The sequence below is a fragment of the Chelonia mydas genome, chromosome 1, assembly GCF_015237465.2.
Source record: "Chelonia mydas isolate rCheMyd1 chromosome 1, rCheMyd1.pri.v2, whole genome shotgun sequence".
Classification (NCBI taxonomy): Eukaryota; Metazoa; Chordata; order Testudines; family Cheloniidae; genus Chelonia; species Chelonia mydas.
This window is the reverse complement of record NC_057849.1, coordinates 338,393,098-338,416,607: the sequence shown is the minus strand read 5'-3', so window position 1 is coordinate 338,416,607 and position 23,510 is coordinate 338,393,098. Positions and strand designations below refer to the sequence as shown.

At 42.0% G+C, this 23,510-nt stretch overlaps 1 protein-coding gene across 5 annotated transcripts in view; it reads right to left on the bottom strand.

Annotated features, from left to right (window-relative positions):
• MKLN1 (muskelin 1) overlaps positions 1 to 23,510 on the bottom strand; it is a 194,606-nt gene that overhangs the window by 32,425 nt on the left and 138,671 nt on the right. For all 5 annotated transcript variants that reach the window (XM_037889362.2, XM_043520782.1, XM_037889364.1 and 2 more), the window contains 4 exons: positions 21,988 to 22,117; positions 7,302 to 7,449; positions 5,998 to 6,112; positions 2,236 to 2,375 (listed from right to left, as the gene is read on the bottom strand). In XM_037889362.2, the coding sequence (XP_037745290.1) occupies positions 2,236 to 2,375; positions 5,998 to 6,112; positions 7,302 to 7,449; positions 21,988 to 22,117 (533 nt within the window). The remainder of the gene's footprint in view (positions 1 to 2,235; positions 2,376 to 5,997; positions 6,113 to 7,301; positions 7,450 to 21,987; positions 22,118 to 23,510) is intronic.

The window sequence follows — 23,510 nt, the reverse complement described above, 5'->3', positions numbered from 1 at the left end:
TATTCTATTGCTTACCAGTACAATTAAAACGGATTAATCACGATTAATTTTTTTTAATCGCTATTAATTTTTTTGAGTTAATCGTGTGAGTTAACTGTGATTAACCGACATCCCTAACGAAAACCAAATAAAGTCCTGTAGTTCAGCTAGCGAATTACATAATAAACACAAAAGTGGAATGGTGAGAAGATTTCTTTTCCACATGCAGAGACTATCAGTTTGCAGTCCTCAAGCATGAGGACTGATATGTTTTGTAACTTTTTGATCCAGTTAACAAAGCTGAAAGTGCTAGGGGGAAAATGGATCCCTTTACCATGGGGCCACCCTTTCCCCAATCACAACTCTGCAAGGGAGACTTCCCAAACAATATGGGGGCACTAGGACAAGGTGGTATCTTTGCCCTCCCTCCAACGTGGGCTTGGAAGAAAGCTGCGAAGAGAGGCAGGCAGAGAGACTCCAGCCAATGGGGGCAGACGCAGCTAAAGCAGAGATTGCTGCACTCAGGGACAGGGGAAAATGGGGCCCAGCCCGGGCCACCCCTCCCTCCCAGCAAACTCCTGAACCCAGAATGGTACAGTGGAGCAGAGAAGACCCCCTCTCCGCCACGCACTCTGGGGGCACTAGGACCTGATGGTGTCTCCCCTCCCCCAGGCACCATGCTGGCAGTGGCTTGGAAGAAAGCTGCAAAGAGTAGCTAGCCAGAGACTCCAGCCAGAATTGGCAAAGCAGCCAAAGCAGGGATCTTTGGAGAACTTCCCCTAGTTTTGACTGGTCTTTCTCTGCTCTGTATGGAAAGGGTTGGAGTAAACAGCTAGTCTCTTCATCCCAGCTTCACGCTTTTCTTCTCCCATTCTGTCCCCTCACCCCTCTTCCCTTCAGTGTCTCCTCTGTCCCTTCCCTTTAGCTTATCCCCTTCTAAGTAAACCCACCAACCACCCTCCCACCAAAAAATATGGAAGTAACGTGACATTAATTTATCACTTTGCTCAGTCTGCTTGTGTGTTTTGTCCCTTCCCTCATGCTGTGTATATTTAGACTGTAAACTCTTTGGGGCAGGGACTCTGTTCTGTGTTAGTACAGCCTAACACAATGAGTCCCTGGTCCATGACTAGTGCTCTTAGGTACTACAGTAAGATAAATAATGATATTGTTATTTCAATGTTTTTAAATTCTGCTACATTTACTTGGCAACAAGTTACAGAGGTAGCCTTAGGCTTGCCTTTAATCAGTCTTAAATGGGTTGGTTACATTTTAACATTTCAGTTTCACCCCATTGCCATTTTACAGGTCTGAATAAACAGGAGCAGCCAAATGGTTACCAGTAAGCAAGTCACTGTTCTATACACCTAGCAGATTCATAGAGCTTAAGGCCAGAGGAAACTATTATGATCTAGTCCAACTTTCTGCATATGACAGGCCACAGAGCCTCACCAATTAACTTCTACATTAAGCCCATAACTTTGAGCTATACCAGATCTTTTAGAAAGATATTCACTCATTTTTTTAAAACAGACTTCAAATGGGGAACCAACCAATATCCCCCTAGATAAGTTATTCCAATAGTTAAGTGCCCTCAATGTTAAATAATTGAACCTTATTTCTAGTCTGAATTTGTCTAGCTTCAGTTTCCAACTCCTGGATCTCATTCTCCCTTTTTCTGCTATATTAAAGAGCCATCTACTATCAGAAATCTCTTCCCCATGTAAGTACTTATAGACCTTCATCTACTTTCTTCTTAACCTTTTCTTTGATAAACCAACTAGGTCCATATGAATCCGAGAAACATTTACAAGTGAACCAATAAGGGGGTAAATTTTCAGATGTGCAAGGGAATTTGGACACATGGCCTTGTTAACACCACTGGAAGAAAAGAATTGCCTTCCAGAACACTGCTTTAGGAATGTGTCATTGAATTCTTTAAGAGGCAACGAGAATATCAGGGTTTATTTCGAAAAGCAGCAAAATAGGGGAACCTATAACAATTTTCAAAGATTCTCCCTATTTCCCCACAAAACTTCTATCCAGATACTCCATGAATGTTCAGTATACCGTTCTGTATATCTTGAAATATACACAAGTGAAAAATAATTGGGAAACTTATGACCCATTACATAATCAGGGCAATTACATATCTACAAAATAATGAAAGATAATATTCAAATTCTCTAAAAAGCTTTTGGAAAGGCTACAACTTGTAATTAATCGTCTCAAAAGAAGCCATCTCGGCTATTATACCTGTGCTTTCTTATGAGGTATTTGCAGTGTCTCAACAGGTATTCCTTCGAAGGCCGACAGAGCTTCAGTGACCAGAAGTCATCCAGCCTCATCTTTGGAGAGCAGGATTTGCCAGGATTTCCTCCAAACAAATAATGAACCTATATAGGCCAGAGACATTTTTTAAGTTGATATGTGCACATGTATAAAATATTTGCTGTACATTTGGCAAGTCACGTCTCTGAAGATGTTATTCTAGTACATACACAGGTGGGGGTTTTTGTAAACCTACTCCAAGTTATTACTAGGCTTGTTTCATTCTACTGAATCTGCTGATTAAGAAATTGAGAAATAGTAATTCTCCTCACGCTTACTGTCTAGCATGGTGAAAAATAAGTCTGTGCTGCCAAAGACTAGTATGTGTCTTACTTGAAGATGATATCTTGAAATGATCTCTAATATCCATAAACTACATAACTTCTTTCAAATGTTCTTTAAGTTACTGTATCTATTAAAGAGAGAAGCCCATATTAATGCAACAGCCCTTCAAAGTGAATAGGATAGTGGCTATGTGGAAGTAACAGTAGAAACGCAACCTTTTACTGTATATCGTCTCCCAACACATTTTGCTCATTAGGCTTTTCTGGCACTGCTGCTCAGAAAGACTTATGGCATAATGACCTCCCAACAGTGACAGAGTGCTAATATACTCTCCATTCTTGATCTCCAAGACCCTGACTCTGAAGTAGACTTAAACAGTTATCTGCCAGAGGCAGACCACCAGTATGTGGTAGGGCCACATTAAAGCATAGCTACTGTAGGGCCTAGGGCCCAGGTTCCTGGAGTCAGATGACAGAAGAATCTCTCTTTTGGTTGCAAAGAAAGTCTTGAAAACATAAGTTTGCAGACAGCCTGCAATAATGGTGCTCTGAAGTACTAACTATCCTAGTCTCCTAATGAGTTACCAGCTTGGAAACCCACTACTCCGGAAGTGCCATCAACACAGCAGAGGGCATTGGAGGGATCCTCACTGCTACCACTGAATCACGATTCTGATGGAGAGATGTGTGCAGCTCTCTGTGTTTGTGAGAGCCAAGTCCTCTCTCTTCTGAGTTAGACCCCGACTCATCTGAAGACAAGGACCAGTGGTCTAGGGCAGTGATTCTCAACAAGGGGTCCAGGGCCCCCTGGGGGCTGTGAGCAGGTTTCAGGGGGTCCACCAAGCAGGACCAGTGTTAGACTTATTGGGGCCTAGGGCAGAAAGCCAAAGTCCCACTGCATGGAGCTGAAGCCTGGGGCCCTGAGCCCTGCCGTCTGGGGCTGAAGCAGAAGCCTGAGCAACTTAGCTTTGTGGTGTCCCCTGCGGCATGGGGCCCTGGGCAATTGCCCTGCTTGCTAACCCCTAACACCAGCCCTGGCTTTTATATGCAGAAAACCAGTTACTGTGGCACAAGTGGGCCATGGAGTCTTTATAGCATGTTTGGGGGGCCTCAGGAAGAAAAAGGTTGAGAACCCCTGTTCTAGGGAGGCCTAAGAATGCTCAAAGGATAGTGATTGTGTGCTGAGCCCAGTCCAGCAGAATGCTTTTAAGAGTAGAGGTATCAGGAGCTACCCACACGAACAGGGATGGGTCTACAGGGACTGCTAAGGCCCCCAATTGTTTTAATATGACTATGGTATATGGACAAATACTCAAGTAGCCTCTTGAAGTACAGATTTGTATTCGTTATCTTATTATACAATAGCCTGGTTATGAGATGTTCTACATGGCGAACTCCAAGAGACTTGTTCACTTCAGCTCCTACCTTAACTGGAGGCAAAGCAAAGAGCTAATGGGATAAAGTATCAAATTAGAAAGGATGCATCCTGAAATGAACCAGACCCACCCATGATTTCATAAGCGATTGTTATTATTGCATTGGAACAGATAAAGCATCGATGATTATTATAATCCACTGTAAAAGAGAGAAGAATTAATTGCACACAGTCAGTTCTAAAGAGTTGGTATGAAAATGGAAGGAAAAGCCAAGACACTGAAAATTAATACATTTGAGAAAGCCCCTGTTCCCATCTCCCCCTGTTTTTGATCATCTATGGGTATACAAAAAGATGTATAAACAAGTATGGTGTACCAGTTCACATTCTTCTGGTTTGCATCCTGCAGTACCACAAACTTCTCTGACATCAGAAGGCAGTACAGGTGAGTCTTCCTACATACCCAAATTACTAGAAGCTGTGGCACTAATGACCCATTAAATGATACAGCACTGGTAAATGCATTACAACATCTCTGCTCTAAGCCTCTATTTTTGCCAGCGCTAAGGGCAAGTTTTGAAAAATAAAGTCATGTTGAAAGCACTTCAGGATAACTAAGATGTTTCCCTCTAATTATGAGGCTGAGTCCATGACCTCTTTACAACAAGGAGATGTAAAGCACAAGGAAAGTGGAAAGCAAGAAATACCGATTTTTTCCCTTCTTTTACTAGATTTAAAAAAAACCCCACTTATCACCTGACAACTCTCATCTGTTGAATACTAAATATCCCATAGAGGATTTTGCAACTGCAGAGACTCAAACATTTCTCCTCCTCCTCCATATATTCATTTCCTCCCCCAACCCCCAAATTCACTGTTTTAGAGTCCATAGAAGGGAGACTCCTCATTTATATCAGGGGAGTCCAGAAAGGTCATTTGAACAGAGGCTTCTAAAAATATGTATGGCTTCTCATACAGAGTGAATTCAAGATAGGAGCCATGATTCAGCAACACTGTGGCACTTAGAATTCTGCTCTCAGTCTTGTGTGGTCTATGACATTTAGGATATGTCTACATTGCAATCTAGAGGTGTGACTGCAGCATGGTTAGACACATGCTAGCTTTAACCATGCTAGCATGGCTAAAAACAGCAGTGTGTATGTAGTGGCACATGCTTTAATGCAGACTAGCAATGCAAGTATATACCCAGGGGTCCCCAGCACACTTGAAAGCCTGCGCTGAAGCCTGCAATGCTGCACCCACACTGATGTTCTTATCCATGCTGCAGCTGAGTTCTGGATTGCAGCACAGACCTATTCTTAAGTGACAGCAGTTAATTTTGCTTCACCAGTTGTCTGTTCCGCACAGTATTTTGAATGGCAAGTTTCCCCTGCACAAGCAACGTTTATTCTTCCTAAATTAATACAAGATTTTCAAGTTTAGAGAATTTGAATTACGTGCCTCAAAACTGCGTTGTCTCTCACAACGCCATTTGCTGGGAGCCCACAAATGGGTATGTGAAACAGAAAAGATTGCAACCACCCTCATCGGTACTATGCAATTGAATATGACCGCATAAGACAGGCAGCATGTGCTGCTCCATATGGATTGAGCAGATCGAGACGGAGTGCTGCATGCATGGACTTAGCCTCCATGGGCTTCACTTATGTTTGAAACATGAGAATGATTGTGAGCTAACCTCACTACAGAACTTTATAGGCAGCATTTGTCCCATAGGCTGCTTTTTTGGCTGCCTCTAACTTAGCACTATCATGCCTATTATTATTATAAAGGGAGAAGCAGCTCAGTAACTTGTATGTTGAATTGATTCACCATCGCCTGCAAATCTTCCCACCACTCATAGGGCCAAACTCTAATAGTAGACGACGCTAAGTGCATTACACCATGTCATAACATCATCAGCTTCTGCTTTATCACAGGCAAGCACACAACCAGCTTATTTTTTAGAGCTGCAGTTATGCCAGCTAAATACAACTGAAATCTAGCACTGAAAATAGATATCCATACCTTGTGCAACTCATCATACACCAGCTGATGGGCAAACCTCGGGCAGGGCTCCTCCTCCTGAAGGCTTTTACTTGGATTGTCTTTTGCTGCTTGATCGTTCTTATAGACACAAGACCTGAAACACAGAGTAATATTCAAACATTCTCCCACTAGCAAATCAGAATTAGCTACAGGCAGAACAAGCAGTTAAGTTATTGAAAGAAAAGGTTGCATGAATGTGGGTGGTTGATTAAAACTCATTGTGTGCAAGGCAGGTATCTGGCTCCTTAACGGAGGGCTGTGGGAGAGTATCAAAGGCAGGAGACAATGGCCATTCCCAGGGTACAGGTGGTCTTATTAGTTTCAGTTTGCCCCACCTCATCCCAAATTAATGTACCATACAGGAAACGCTTAACCCCTTCCTTGTGAACCACAGTTTTATAACAACTGGATGGCAACTTTACTTCAAATCTGGTGTTGTATGAAACACTCACTTCCAAAGGGTAATATGTAATACAGCATCAGAATGTAATGATATTTGCTTTCCACAACCTACTTTCTGTATAACTTTTCACAAGTGATGTACCTGAGTATTCGGATTCTAATATCTAAACTGCATTGTTAAATTTCTTCACCTAAATTTGGTTATTGCTGATTGTGTACTATATGTATTTTAGGACTTTTAAAACAAACTTTCTATTTGCAGATAATCTAAGCACTATAACCAGATGTACAGACATTTCTTAACCTGTGCGTTATATACTTTTAACATTAGCTTTAATAAAAAATGTTAATTGGTACTGCAGCTACGTTTTGCCTTATGCATGGTAGCTGTTACAGTACTCAGTAGGAAAATGGTTAATATGAAACTGCTATAACATTTTAATTACATAGGGCAAAATTTTCACAGTCCTTAGGTGACACAACCCATTCCCATTAATTTGAGTGGGACAAGGACTTCACCCATTGACTTTCTGGGGTGGGGTAGTGGCACCCAACTGGTATACATCACACTACACAGAAGTAAGAGGAGAGATTTGGATCAAAGATGCTATCTGGGAAGTGACCCTGGACCGTAAGTTTTTAAAAGGTCTCATTGGAGGCCGCCCACACAGTAAAGCTGCAGGGAAACCAAGTTGTCCAACTCAGTAGGATGGAAGCCTGAGTCAACCGTGCCTGCATCTGAACAAGCTGCAGGGGGAAGAGGTTTTTTAAATATACTACTTTCCTACCATCCCACAAGTACACAATGGAATAACCTCCTGAATTTGTAAAAATTAGGAACAACTGCACCTTACTTTCAGAGAAGCCTTTAATTTACTTACCAACTGTTCCTCACAATGTCATAAATCCAGAAAGAGTTTCTAACATTCTCTTCCCGTTTCTCTTTGTCTTTACTGAGCCCAGACAACACATGAATTTCGTTCAGTTCCGGATCAATGGTGGCTCTCTGAGTGAAACCTGTCATAGGAACTGTTCAGTAAGAGAAAGTAAATGTTACATCCTAAACAGAACAATGGAGGAGGATACCGGAGAAGGGAGAATTGAAGGAATCTGATATATCATATGAAAATGAAATGTAACCTGCAAGACCAGTGTCTGCTTGTGAGGCATGGGGACCTCTATTTAGCTAATTTGGTATTCCTTATTTGGCAGGGATTGTTTTTCTCTCGTGTCCTGTACACTGCTGAGACACACTTGGCATTAAATAAATACACAATTTACAGGCTTGCTACAAATACTGTGTCCAAAAGCTGTACTGATAGAGAAGTAGAGGCACACAGGAAAGTATATGCATCGTTGCCACCTGATGTGTAGTGTACAAGCATGCACACATGTGAAGTTTTCCTTTTAACAGTTAAGATTTTTAGCTTTGGTTTAGCAAGATCTAGTGTAACCAATCCAAGGAAGAGATGTTACCATTTTGAATCAGAATAGGTTTGAAGCACCAACACAAAGACCAGAAAATGTCCACACCTAGCACATACAACTAAGTTCACAGAATAACTTCCCTCTCTTCTTTTGCAACACCTACTTTGCTAATAGCATCTTTTAGCATACGTGTGTCCTGGGATGTACTTGGGATATTCAGCAGCATGCCAGTAATTAAACAGATATTGAACACCAATTGTCTAGTGTTTTAAATAATGCCCATGCACACTCTGATCCATTCGAATAACATATGCGATCCTTAAGCCTTCCTTTTGGCCCTTCTGAATGAGTGAACTCATGCAGTTTGAAAATCCTTTGAAGCTTCTTGGTCTTTTAATTCCAAGGTAATAAGGTGCCTCATCTCTGCTAGAGGGAGAAAATTACAAAGAACCAAGGGCAACTGCTTCATTTTGATAAAATTCAATAGGGCACAATTTTTATTTTTTTTTAAACCAAGACAAGTTTAAGTGTTTTTTTTTTACACAGAGTTGCACCAACTGAAGCTCAAGGTGTGGTTTTGAACAGTTAAATCAGTGCAAAAAGACATTTTGGTTTAAACCAGGCTTATTTTGATTTAGTTTAAATCTATTAGCAACAGGTTTAATCTAAACTGAAATGCGTGTGCTGGGACAGAGGTTTCTACCAGTTTGTCTGTGAACTATGGCTGCTATATCTCAGCAAGTGAGGTACAAGATACTTTAACTGGATACTTTCTTGCTTGAAACGGTTTGAGTGAGTAAGTGTTCCCTTTTAGCAATTTTCTTTCTGGGAATTTTCTTGCTATTTTAAGATATATAGAGAGGTTACACATAAGATATGTGCAGACTCCTTTTCCCCCTCAATACTATATATATACACCCGCAGATAATTTTAGAGACAACCAAAATATGTATAAAAGTCAAATCAACATTCGCAGTTTGTACCTGCATAATAAAGAGATGAATCTTAATTGAGAGATGAAGGCCATACAGAGTAGAAAAACGGCCTTGAAGATTAAATGTGTAGCAAGGACCTCAAAACTATGTACCAAAGAACTAAAAGGTATAGCAGTCCCTTTACATTATTCACAGATTTCAAAGCCAGAGAGGACCACTGTGATTATCTAGTCTAACATCTTTTCTAAAACAAGCCACAGAACTCCCCCATAATAATTCCAAGAGCATAGATTTTAGAAAAACATTATGTGCTACTACATCATAATTGTGCAAATGATAACTGCATCTCTTTTCATTGATTTTCTTCCATTTAATATTAAATGTTTGCCTTTTAAAAACATTTAAATCGTTTTAAGATGGCACAAAGTACAAAGACGCTGAAAAATCATACTAAGCATTCACCTCTAGAAAATGTGTTTTATGACTGGCTCACCGTAATATAGGTCGTCTGCTGAGGAACCAGGGAGAAACCCATTTTTCCTGAGTCCAGGGCCTTAACTACAAGAGCATCCTATATAGCAAATAGCCCTTGTTTATAAAGATCATCATCTGTGTTTATGTCAATGCTTCCTAGAGGCAGGTATGTAGAAGTAGCCCCATTTTACAGAGAGTATGGCCAAGCACGTAGCTACTGCCTCAGATAGGTCAGTGGAAGAGACTTGGATCTCCTAGAAGAGATACTTTAGTTCTACTTCCAAAGATTATGCAAGATCAGTACTACCAGAGCAAGGTTACCTCATCCATCAAATGGGGCCTTATGATACATGAAGCCTTAATTAATGATAAGGGCTGTGATGCAAACAGATTAATAGTAGTCAGAAGAGGCAACACCTGAAGTCACGGTCTCTTGACTCAGACTAATGCACTTTCCTGTAAACTATAGCAGGGGTAGCCAATAGGTAGTCTGCAGGCCATATCCAGAAGCCAGATGCTTTTGAATGGAGCCAGAAATCTTTTTATTTACTTATTTTACACTTTTCTCTAGAGTCTGGACCTTGCCTATACCTTGACCAAGAAATTTGGACTATGACAAAAAAATAATTGACTACCCCCTGGACTACAGGGTACTGTGAGGACATTGTATTTTTTGCATTAAGAAAAATTGTCATGTAAACATCAAGTTATTCCTCTCTTTTCTAACTTCAGATATAGAAACGTTGAAATACTGAAGATTCCTGGAGGTTTCATTGTATATAGTTCTCCGAAACAGCGTCATCAAATTAGCAGTTTGGCAGTCCTAACTGTTTGTTGTGTAATTCTTATTTCCTGTTTTCCCAGGCAACCATCCTTTCAAATGCACTCATGACCAACACGTGATCTTTGTTTATTGATTCTGTTTGTCTCATTTTTCTTTCTGGGTCAGTTTACAAAGGCTGGTGAAGGTTCCTGGCTCTCAGTCAAGTTGCTTGGCAGGAGAACTCTCAAGGCGCTTACATGTTGCAAATTCTCCCTCCAACTAACTATGAAACTGCATACACGTATATACAATCTTGCTCTTCCTTGGAAGGGAAGCCCTGTGCTAACTTCTTTTACATTACTATTAAACAATATACAGAATTGCACTTTACAAGCCTGTATGCAATAGATTTTGGTATTATGCTTCACTGTTTTCATATGCTGGGTCAGGAAAGTAATCTACATTGATTTTAAAAAAATCTGGACAGTACTCATTTCTCTACAAAAAGACAAATAAGCCATTCAGTAACTCTCATTCAAACCTGTAGTCAGATAAAAACACAGATATACGTAATACATCTAGTTCACACTTGAACATGTACAACCCACCAGTGAAACTGTACATTTGAGCACCACTCATGGTTCTTTCCAGGCTCCAGTTATGCTCCTCACTGGAAAGTACAAGTCCTTGGAGATCTTTAACTAGCCTGGTCTTTCCCCGCTCCTACCTGTAGCTTTTGTCTCAATTTCCATGTCAAGTTTATGAGTAAAAGGTTGCCTCTAGCTGGCAGCAATGCACATTTGAGCAGTTTCTGGCTTGTGCATCATCTTTAGTGATGAGTAGAATTTGGTCAGAAATGTCATCACTATCATTTTCGGCCTTGCAACTGAGGGTAAAATTGGCCCAAAGGCCCAGTATCTCACTCTCCGGTACCTGTGTTGGCTCTGTAGGACTACCCAGAGTAAAGAACAGTTAAAAAAAATAGTGTATACACAAGACTCTGAGGTCAGAGCTGCATTACAGTACAATTGAGAAGAATATGATGCATGTATTATGCTACTATTCATATTGGAAGTATATGGACTTGTTTATAGAGAGGTAGAGTACGTCAGAAAAATGTGATCTGTGGGGGGCTTAGATATGTTAAAGAATCTCTTACTGTGACATTTGTTTTCTTTTAAGGGCTTATGTGAGTGGCTTTTCCCTTACCAGAAATCAGTTATGGTTGCTTCCAATTTTTGTCTTTGTGTGAACATAAATATATTCAGAATAAAAGAGGATGAGAAAACTGGGATCCTTGAAGAACAGAATATTTAGTTATAGCCTCCCTCTTTAAATGTTGCTGTAAAACACCTGCATTGTCCCTTTGGCCTAGTGATTCTCTGTAGTGAATGAAGAATACTATATAAAGTCAGTTTATTGTATTTAAATGAGGAAGAAAAAAATCTCTGAGGAAAGGTCACCCTGTAAGAGCAAAGAAAATAAGAAGCTTATTGGCAAAGGTAAAGAACAAAAGGCACTAAGACCAGATGAGATCCACTCAAGGTGAAATTTCAGGGTTCACCTAGAATGAGAATCAAAAATAGATCAAATTCACTCAACACTTTTTACGCCCTCAAAAGTGTCAGTCAACCACCTCCTGACAAAACGTTCAAAATGGAGGGAGTTTGGAGATGGATAGGAGGTAGGCCGCTTGCCACAGTATTAGCGTTTTAACATGGGGAAAGAGGTGGAACAGATAGCCACAGAACTAGAACCTCACACCTTGACCACACACACAAGCTGTACTGCTTCAATTCACTCAGCTTAGAAACTGAAGTGGTTAAACACAGACGTTTGTGTCGAGACAAGGCCTTTTACTCAATCCTTTACAGACGAAGAGAATGAGAAAGTAAAAATATTATTACAACAGAATGAAAAAAGGCTTTGGACTGAACAAGTTCCTGAAAACAACAAAATTGATCAGTGGAACTAGGGCACACTAATTGGAAGATGCTGGGTAGAGTAACATTTCAGCCTAGAAAACATTAAAACTTTTAAGGGTGTTTACCAGATGTTTGTTTGATTCCTATCAATGAGCACAAAAGCATATAAAACCACCAACCTGTACTGTCATAACCATACAGCTAAGGATAGCCTAGAACTCCTCCTTACCTGTAAGGGGTTAAGAAGTTCAAATAACCTGGTTGGCACCTAACCAAAAGAACCGATGGGCAAAGAAGATACTTTCAAATCTTTTTTTTTTTGGACCGGGGGGAGGGGGCGGAGGCTTTGTTTTGTGTGTTCTCTTGGGAAGCAGAGAAGCATCAGGTCAGAAAATTCCTCCTCCTATAAACCATCCTAAAAGTCTCTCATATTACAAAAATTGTAAGTAAAAGCCAGGCAAGGCACGTAGATTATCTTTTGTTTTGCTTGTGAATTTTTCCTTTGCTGGAGGGAGGTTTATTCTTGTTTTTGGTAACTTTGAAACTAAGCCTAGAAGAAGTTCTGCTGTGTTTCTGAATCTTTTGTTACCCTGTAAAGTTATTTTCCATCCTGATTTTACAGAGGTGATTTTTACCTTTTTTTTTTTTTTTTAAATAAAATCCTGCTTTTAAGAACCTGACTGACTTCTTTATTGTCCTAAGACCCAGGGATTTGGGTCTGTGATCACTTTGTAACCAATTGGTTAGGATACTATTCTCAAGCCTCCCCAGGAAAGGGGGTGTAAGGGCTTGGGGGGATATTTTGGGGGAATAGGAACTCCAAGTGGTCCTTTCCCTGATTCTTTGTTAAATCACTTGGTGGTGACAGCGTACCCTCCAAGGGCAAAGAATTTGTGCCTTTGGGAAGTTTTAACCTAAGCTGATAGAAATAAGCTTGGGGTGGGGGTGGGGGTCTTTCATGCGGGTCCCCACATCTGTACCCTAGAGTTCAGAGTGGGGAGAGAACCCTGACATGTATGAAAAACTAACTGTTCCTATAGGAGGTATAACAACTTCATTATCTACGTCTGCAGCACACAGTGTATTAAGTACTTGATGGTAATTAAACTATAATGTCGTAACCTCAGTCTTTTGAGGGGTACACATGAGGGGGGAGCTTATGAAAAGATGTGTTCTTGGTATTCAGCCAACAAAAGTCTCTTTAAAAGGACATTTAAAAATGTAAGTATATAAAAATATTAAGCCTTACTAAGACCACAATTACTTGCTTGGGATCTACCATTCTGACGTCTTAGCATAGCATGTGATGAACAATATGGGGACAGATTCTCTCCTGCAGCAAAATACATTCAAGATAAGGAGAGTGCGTAGCTGTTTAATTTACCACAAATGATTATAATCCCTCAAGGAGTATATGCGCTCAGAACTGCTGTTCAGAAGTTCTGTTCCACCTCTCCCTACCTTCTCCCCCCACTACACTGGGCGGGAGGCAGCTGACACTGGAGCTGACTCCACTGGTTTCACACCTGCTGAGAATTCCCCTCAGCCAACGATATCCCTCATGTGGTCAACTACAGCCAGTTCACATTGCCTCTGAGCCACTCACATGGATCAAAGGGTACAGAACTGGGGCTCAGAACCTGGCCCATGAGGTTTTGTGCCATGCATTCGCAGAAGCCACTGGGCTCTCAATGCTTAAATCAACACTAAATCAAGGAAATACGCCCACCTAATAGATGGAGGAGGTTTTAATGGATTAACTCCATTATTTGTCAGCTCAGTGTCCAATTACTCAGAAGACGACGACAGCAACAGGTGACTGTGAAACAGTTTTACATTTCAGAATTTTCCTCAGAAACTATAATATAATGGTAAAAACAAACAGATTATTAGCATGTATGGTGCAACCCTCCACATCTCGGAAACTGGCATATTTCTGAAACCGGAGGATGTAACCTGAGCTCTGCTGCAGCAAGCCTTGATATTCAGTGGGAGAGGTACACCAATCTACTGGCAACACAGTGAGAGATACACTGCGTGATCCATGTAAGATATTCTTTGTGATGAGATGGCCTGGCCTTCGGAATGGCCAGAGACAGCCAAAAGTAAATGGCAAGACAATCTGAATGGTTTGGTTCTGTTGATGTAGTAAAGTAAGACTCTAGAATCATCCAGTATACACTACTTCTCTACCAACGTACATGTGGCTTCAGAGAGACGACAGATACATTAAGTGAATGATTCAGATGGAATTCAGACCAACTTGGCGAAAGACCTGGTATGCGCTTTCAACATTACCATGTCCCTGTGAAACACTGCGTAGGGAGGTCAGCCATAAATCCTTGGCACTCACTCATTCTCCCAGCCAAAGCGATAGCAACTTGAATAGCCATCTTCAGAGTGAGATGAAGAAAGAAGCATTCTGAAAGGGGTTCAAAAGGAGTCGCCATGAGTTTCAAGAGGACAATGATGAAGTCCCAGGCAGAGGCAGGTTTTCTGACCTGTGGTTAAATATGTAGCAGACCCCTGAGGAATTTCAATATCATCAGGTGGAAAGAGACTAGCACAACTGCATGGCAGATGGGAACACTGAGAATGTGCGAGGTGAACCTTAGTGAAGCTCAGTGAAAGGTTAGAGTGTTTTAGATGCAGCAAGTAGTTGAGGACCTTCAGTATCGTAGCCTGCAGAGGATCTAGGCCATGTTGGGTGCCCATATAGAGAACTACTTCCATTTTGCCAAATCATTTTTCTTGGTGGATGTCCCTGCTCTGCACCAGAATCTCCTGAATTTGTCTGGAGCAGCCCCTGTCCATGGTACTTAATCAACCAACATCCAATCTGTCAGATAGAGGGCCTTTGGGAGCTGGATGTAGTACCTTACCATCATGTTGTAAAAGCAGGTCCAGATAGTTCTAACACTTGGCATTGTCCTTTGCAATAAACAGATCTATCACAGGAACCCCAGAACATTTATGTGAATTCTCATGTCTTTTGTGAACTAGGTTGGATGCCAAACCTGCCCCTGAGGTATCTAATTAGAGTCTGTCTTCTTATGTTCTTGGGTTCTAGACACCATCCCAGTTCTGCAGGGATGTGAGATGGCATTAAGCCCATTCTGTCCATCCGGTGATTGATAGGAGAGAAAAGACTGGCTTGAGCCTGAGTTGCAAGGGTTGCAGGAGAAGTATGGCAAGCGACATCATGTATATGCACACTACCATACTGCCTAACATTCCAAGACAAGTCTGTACATTGTAGCCAGGCTTGATTTTATCTTGAGTAATATCAATTATAAGGACAGGAACCTGTTTGGCAAGTACACTCTCTCTGACCTGGAATCAATCACAGCTCCCATTAACTTTCATCTGTGATGGGATGAGAATTGATTTTTCTAAGTTCAGTAGGAGACCCAGCTGGCGAGAGAGAGAGAGAGAGAGAGAGAGTGTAAGTGTGTGTGTGTGTGTAAGTGTGTGTGTGTAAGTGAAATCGAGGCTTGTTACAGTCTCTTGCTGGAATCTGCCCTGATCAGCCAATCAATTTAAGGGTAGATGTGGATGCCCCATCTCCACAGGTGCATGCACCACCACCACCAGGCACATTTTGCAAAAACTCTCAGGCCAATGGAGTGTCTGAAGGGAAGTACCTTGTACTGGTAGTCATTTGGCTGAAGAGTGAATTTCAAGTGCTTTCTGTGGGCCAGTGGATCGCTACTTGTAAGTATGTGTCCTACGAGCTGAGAACCATGAACCAGTTTTAAGTCTGCTGAAAAGGAATGGTGGAGGCAAGCCTTATCATTCTGAATCTCAGGTGGCATATGTATTTGTTCATTCTCCTCAGGTCTAGGATAGGAGGAAGACTCCCCCTTCTTCAGGAGAAGGAAATATTAGGAGTAGAAACCTATTTCCCTGTACACCTGAGGTACCAGCTCTATGGCTCTTAGATGTAGCAATGGGGCCACTTTTTCCAACAGGCTCGCATGAGAAGGGACCCTGAAGAGGGCTAGGGAAGCAGGTAGGCTAGGGAGTAAGTGTGGAAATGAAGCCGATGGCAGCCATGGGAAATGTCCAACATCCACTTTCTGTTGTAAGAGCAGACCAAGCCCAGTGGGCTTGACTGAGGACAACAGTGGGTGTCTCCTGTAGTAGTGGAATCTTTTTATTGGCAGGTACTCTGCCCGTCTGCTCTGGCAGTAGGACTAGGTCTTCTGTTGTGATTGACAATTACAGTACTTTCCATAAGAGCCTGTGTATATATCCCAAAAGGATCGTAGCGTGGCCCTCGAGCCTTTTGGCAAATGGAGCACTTCATCTAAAGAGCGGGAAGCTCTTCGGGCATAAGGCATATTGCTACAGAGCTACATCCCTTCAAAGGGAAGGTCCTCTTTTGGGATGCCTGATACTAGCTGCCATGAAAAGTCAATGTCTTATTTAATGCGTCTTTATCCACTTACAAAGCTGTCCTGGCCACCATTTGATCCTCTTATGATCCCCTTCAGTTCCTCCCTGTTCTCCTGTGGGATTTTGGACAGAAAGCGGATTACTCTATTCTAGGTGAGAAAGTTACATTGTATGAACAGTCTGGTAGTTCGCAACACAGAGCTACAATGAGGTGGAGGAATATACTTTACTGCCAAAACTTGTTTGGATCCTTTAGCTTTGGGCTGCCTTTTTGGAAGTGAACTTTTCTTAGATTGCTGATACTGGCAGAAACCCAGGATCTGGACATCCACCAAAGTGACAGAAGTGCTTTGGAGACAGCAGGGTAGCTATTTTCCCCACTTGCTGATATGCAAAGGTAAGATTAGCCAGGGTCTGCCATAGCCCCTTCACTAGCTTGAATAAGCCCTTGTTGAGCAGAAGGGAGATCCTGGCTGAACTCGCAGACCTCACTATATCAAACAGCTTACAAGACCTTGTCTGCAATACTGTGGTTTCAATGGCAGGGTCTCTGTGGTCTGTGACAGGAGGTCCTGGAAAGCCTTAAAGTTGACCACCTGTGCCAGGGCCACTGCTTCATGTGGGGACTATGACAATTCCCTCGGTTGGGGCTGGGTTTGTTGCTGTCCCTTTGTTGTTTGACTGAGTCAGTGGCCTTCCTATTGATGCTGCTGGGGAGCAGGATATCTTCCTCTTCACTGAGGAACAGGAGGAGAATTTGCTCCAGTACATATAGGATAATAGTCCCCAGTACCCCAGGCCAAGTGAGCATGCTATGGGGTACTGGCTAGGTTGAAGTTGGCCAGCCCAGTGCCATTAATATCTTGCTTGAAACAGGGCTTGGAATGGGAGTCCTCCGACAGTAAGGGATAGGAATCCCTACTTGATGCCAGCAAGAACTAATAGGTCACAGAGGGTGATGAGTATTCTTCCTCAAATGGTAGGGACACAGAGTGGTGTTCCCCTGGGGCCAGCTGCTGTTTTGGTGCGGAGCACTTCTCCAGTTCTTCAGTTGAGGTATAACAACTCAGACCCTTGACAGGCTCAGCTACTGGTGCAGGTGTCAGCAGTGAGATTGGCACTGGACCAAAAGCCCCTTGCCTCCTCCAATTTCGGAGATGTAAGGAGTTTGGAGGCTGTGTCTTTGGAAGAGTGGCACTGACGTCCTCTTGCGGGATCGTTCCACGTGGCGCTTGGAGCCATGGAATCATAGAATATTGGGGTAGGAAGGGATCTCAGGAGGTCATCTAGTCCAACCCCCTGCTCAAAGCCGGATCAATCCCCAATTTTTGCCCCAGATTCCTAAATGGCCCCCTCAGGGATTGAACTCACAACCCTGGGCTTAACATGCCAATGCTCAAACCATTGAGCTATCCCTCCCTGATGGAGCCATGTTTATGCTCCATCTGGTCTTGCCTCTTGAAGCTGCCCTTTGGTGTGACGGCACCAGCATGGTCAGATTCAGTACCAAGGTAACTTGTGCCATTGCTGCCCATGCTGAGATAGTTGGTGTTGAGGTTGCAATGTTATTGGCATCTTCTTTGATGACTTCTTCTCTCCGGAAGTCCAGAGTACGGTGTCTGCTCAAGGGAGCACTAGCCGAAGATTTTTAAGCTCCAGCCTGGCTGTTGGCATCTCCTCAGGGTTAACAGTATCCCACAGACTGGTCTAGAAGATATAATTTGAGCCAACTGTCCCTGGACTTTTGAGTCCCTGAGGAGAAAGACTGGTACAGAGCACCTATTGGGGTTATGGTGCTCTCCCAAGCAGAAAAGGCATCAGATGTACATTGGGCTAAAAATATAACTGAATTGTAAGACTTTGGGATCTGATACTACAACTGAAAACCAGGAGCAAAATGAAAGTACAATGCATTAAAGATACTAACATGTAAATTAGACTAAGGTTTCTAACCATCAGAGGAGTGAAGTTCTGGAACAGCCTTCCAAGGGGAGCAGTGGGGGCAAAAGACCTATCTGGCTTCAAGATTAAACTAGGTAAGTTTACGGAGGAGAAGGTATGATGGGATAACATGATTTTGGCAATTCATTGATCTTGAACTATTCAGGCTAAAAGAAAAGGAGTAGGCCCAATGGCCCGTGATGGGATGTTAGATGCGGTGGGATCTGAGTTATTATAGAGAATTCTTTCCTGGGTATCTGGCTGGTGAATCTTGCCCACATGCTCAGGGTTCAGCTAATCGCCATATTTGGGGTCGGGAAGGAATGAAAGACTGAAAGAGGTCCTGGGGGGTTTTCGCCTTCCTCTGCAGCATGGGGCACGGGTCACTTGCTGGAGGATTATCTGCACCTTGAAGTCTTTAAACCATGATTTGAGGACTTCAATAGCTCAGACATAGGTGAGAGGTTTATTGCAGGAGTGGGTGGGTGAGATTCTGTGGCCTGCATTGTGTAGGAGATCAGACTAGATGATTATAATGGTCCCTTCTGACTTGAATATCTATGAGTCTATAAGCATCCTTAACCGCATTTAAATGGATGGGTCAAGTTTATATTACAGTGGCCTGTCACAGAATTATTTTTACTAAACCAGTGCCTCATTACTAAACATGCTCAAAGGCGCTCCAACCCAGACTTGCTTTCTTTGACCAAAATAATTCTGACAGCATTTGTGGTTTCGAATATAATAGGCCTTTCTTCTGTTCTTGTTAAAAGCAAATAATTCTAACATTTCCTTTCACAAACAAGGGAAATGTTCAAAGTTGTTTATTTACTTTCTCAGACATGAGGACAGCAAACTGGAAATCTATTCATGAATGATTTCTAATGAGTCATTTAGTCACAGTCTGCTATTCAACATTAAAGGGGCTGGAGGGAGGGGGGAAAGAGGGCTAATTATTATGTTCTCACTTGTCTGACTAACTGAAACGTGCAATTAATATACTTGGCCAGAGAAATGTGGCTCATTGTGCTCACTAGTCATAAGACAAGTCTGGTTTCTAAACTCTGAACTCATCACAGGTGTTCATTAAAAAGCCCCCCCACACACACACTAAAATGGTTGCCATTTAGATTTTCAAAACTGCAGTTCCCCTCAACAACCAAGTGCGAGCAGACTAGTAAAGGATATTTTTTCCTTTAAACTGTGGGCAATGTCTTTTTTGAGGGGGTGGGAGGGAAGAGGGATCCGCTGCAGCGCCAAGCACAGAGAGAACATTTAAATAAGATTGTGAACATAATGCAACCTGGATCTCCCCCACGAACACAGTGAAGAGTAAAAAAAAATCACTTTGCAGGAAAAGTATCATGAACTTTTATCCCTTATTTGGAGATTTATTCCCTCTTTAGATGACCAAATTAACCCAAGGGAGTAACCAGCAACTTGAGAGTCTATGACTGAAATAACCAATAACCAATGTACTTGCCTTTTAAAAAAAAAAGTGATCAAAATAAGGGGTGGAAGCGGTGTTTTTAAACGTGATTTGTTTCCCAAGTTTTTCATAAGTAAACAGAAGGCAAAATTAGCCAATTGCATAAATGAGAAAGTCTTACAAATATACACAATAGTCTCAAAGAAATGTAATGACACACAGCAGAACAACAGTTTTAAACTTCCCTGCTGAGGGTTGAATGTGACAGGGAATTTCACAATTAAACAACAGGCACTAGCTCTAGAGAGTTATGGCCCTTCCTTTACCTGGCAAGGAAGACAAAACTGGTGTTTATATACTTAAACACAGTTTGTGCACATAGGGAAATGTACATCAGCAATTTTGTAACTTTACCGTAGAGGGGAAAGTAAGTGTCAGACTGAGAAGATAAAAAATTATTACAGTGTTGCTGATTCGGTTATAATCATTCTTGCATGTACTGTTGTTGTAACTGTTTTGGTCCCCAAATATTAGAGAGAGGCGGTGAGTGATATATCTTTTACTGAACCAACTTCTTCAGGTCTTCTTCTGAAGCAGAGCTCTGTGTAAGCTTGTCTCTCTCACAAACAGAAGTTCGTCCAAAAAAAAAAAAAAAAAAAAAAAAAAAAAACACGACGTTATCTCACCCACCTTCTCTCTCTAATAATCATTCTTAGATATTTCTGAAAGCACCCGCCAACAACATAAACAAGGAGTCTGGTGGCACCTTAAAGACTAACAGATTTATTTGGGCATAAGCTTTCGTGGGTAAAAACCCCACTTCTTCAAATGGGTTTTTTACCCAAAAAAGCTTATGCCCAAATAAATCTGTTAGTCTTTAAGGTGCCACCGGACTCCTTGTTGTTTTTGTGGATACAGACTAAGACGTCTACCCCCCAATACAGTCAACAACATGGCATTCTTGACAAGGGTTTAGAACCAAAATGATTCTCTTTATAGATCATAATACAGAGATGGTTGCAAGCCACACGATCCAGTCAAACAAACTTGAACTGCAGGATTTCTCTGCCAATGTCAAGGGAAGGAAAAAAGAAAAACTAAGGAAAGACTTACATATGAAGTCTTACTAAAAAATGCTAATAAGGCAGAATGGCCCCAATGCAAAATTCACCGAGGCCAGTGGGAGCCTTTCCATTAATGTCAATGGGCAGGAATAGTAACTGCATTGAGTGTGGAGTGCCACTTTATGTGTAAGTCACTGCCTCAACTGCACCTCTGAAGAAATCCTGATCTAGGCCTTAACTTCCTGTTGCCTAGACAATTGCAACTTTTCCCCCCCATGGCTTCCCTGAAACCCCTTTCTCCCCATTCCAAAATACCTTCTACCTGCCTTTCAACGGAGAAAAACTGCATCAAATCACCCACTGATTCTCACACAATTCCATTTGCTTCCCATTTGTTCTAGGGATCAGTTCAAAACTGTTCATTCTCCTTGGCAAATTCTACATAGACTTGACCCAGCCTAACTCACAAACCTGTTCTCCTCTACTCCTTTAATCCCTTCATTTCCTTTAGCATAAAAGTTCTGTCCCATTACAGAAGCCGGTTACTATTGAGCGGCTTGTGCCATCTGGAATACCTTCCCTATAACTCTGCCTCATCAATTCTACAGCTCATTTCTTGTCTTGGCTGACTTTATATATTCCTCAAATCATGAACTGGAAGAGAGACTCTTTACTGTTTTGGAACATTCCTTGTTTGAAAGACGCTGTAAAATAAGGTGGTATTACACTGCATTGGTTTAAGGAACAAACTACACGTAGGACTTCTTTTGTTTTCAGTATTTGCCAGAGATTGGGACAAAACATTTTAGCAAATACTCTGCTAAGATTCCATTTTTATAGGCTGCAAGATGAGCATTGATCATCTGCTAGAACGAGGGAAATAATAAGTCACATAGCTAGAAGGCCATTAAGACTGTGGTGAATGGTAAAACCTAACAAATTGTGATTTACTTGTAAGCCTTAAAAATAGTACTGGTGAAGATGTCAAATTGACAGCCCTGGAGAATGAAGTCAGCCATTTATTTAACTAACAGGTACAGAGTGGGCAAGAGTGTGCAAGCTCTAGTTGAATGTCATTATTGTTAACAAGCCATTGTGATCTAACAGGACCACAACCTCTATCCTGCGTCACTGAGGTCTTATCTGCTGCTATATACCTTAAGTCTTTCATCTATACCAACAAGACAAAATTATACAGTGAAGCTCTTACCCATCCCTGAATCTTTCTTGGTACCATCTGATATGATATCCACGTGATCGCTGTCAACATCATAGCTGAAGAAATCATTCAAATAAGTCTTCGATCTCTGCCCACCAAATACATATAAACAGCGATTTTTCTGGAGAGGAAGGAAAGCAGATGCTTAACTTTTGAACTGTGCTCTAGAAAACAAATTCTTAGCCCACCAGCGCTCAGTGAGCATTTGCAGAAACATCAACGAATCATGGAAACAAGCAATAGTTCAGGCACATTTTTAGCTGGAGAAGGAAGAATAATTTACATCAGTTTGGCTATTTGGGCATATGGGAAATGTACAAAAAAAGTTAAAATTGAGTTCACAATATATTTTTATTCCTGCCCCTCCCCCAAAGATTTCCCCAGATAAAGCAGTTGATTTAATTTGGCAAACAGTTTGCTCTTAAACGAAACATTTACTGGGGGAACCTTTCAAACATACTATGCTTACAAATCCATTCATCTTTCAGCTTTTTATGTTGTTTTGATGACATGGGTAAACTATGAAGACATTTGTTTAAATAAGCTCTATGAAACTATAAAAGCCCTAAAACCAGAAGGGACCATAACATCACCTAGTCTGACCTCTTGTCTATCACAGGCCGTTACATTTTAGCCCTATACCCCTATATTTAGCCCAATTATTTAACTAAAGCATTTCAGTCCTCAAGAGAACGGGCTGTGCCACAGGCAATGAACACAAGACTAAAGTGCCATTAGTGTCCATGACCTTGCAAAGGCAGGGAATTGACTTGGCGTGATACGCCCCATGATCTGAGCAGGCAATTCCCCACACTGTAAAAGAAGATGAAAAAAACCACCAAGGTTCCTGCCAGTCTGACCTGGATAAAATTCCTTCCCAAACTCCAACTATGGAGGTTTGACCCTGAGCATGAGAGCAAGATTCACTAATCTTGCATACGAGAAACTGAGGATTTTCTGGACAAAAGTCAGGATATGCTTCTACGGGCACAAAGCTCTAAACATTTAGAGCAGGTTGCACAGCGGAGCCAAGAGGCCAGTGAAGAAGCTTGGCAACATGTGACCTCCAGAAGAAGGGGGAATGTCCGGGTTTCAGCTACGCGGACAGGTAACTAACCGCTTTCATGTTCTCTCCACAGGTACTAATGCGGAGAGTGGACTACATGATACGTCTGAGGGAGGGGAGCAGAAGGAGACTCCGCTGGTTCGAAGGCATGAGATGCACTGTCCTGAGATGGGGGGTTCCACGACCACCACTCCCAAGAGAAGGAGGCGGGTGGTGGTGGTCGGGGACTCTCTCCTCCGGGGGACTGAGTCATCTATCTGCCGCCCTGACCGGGAAAACCAAGAAGTCTGCTGCTTGCCAGGGGCTAAGATTCGCGATGTGACGGAGAGACTGCCGAGACTCATCAAGCCCTCGGATCGCTACCCCTTCCTGCTTCTCCACGTGGGCACCAATGATACTGCCAAGAATGACCTTGAGCGGATCATTGCGGACTACGTGGCTCTGGGAA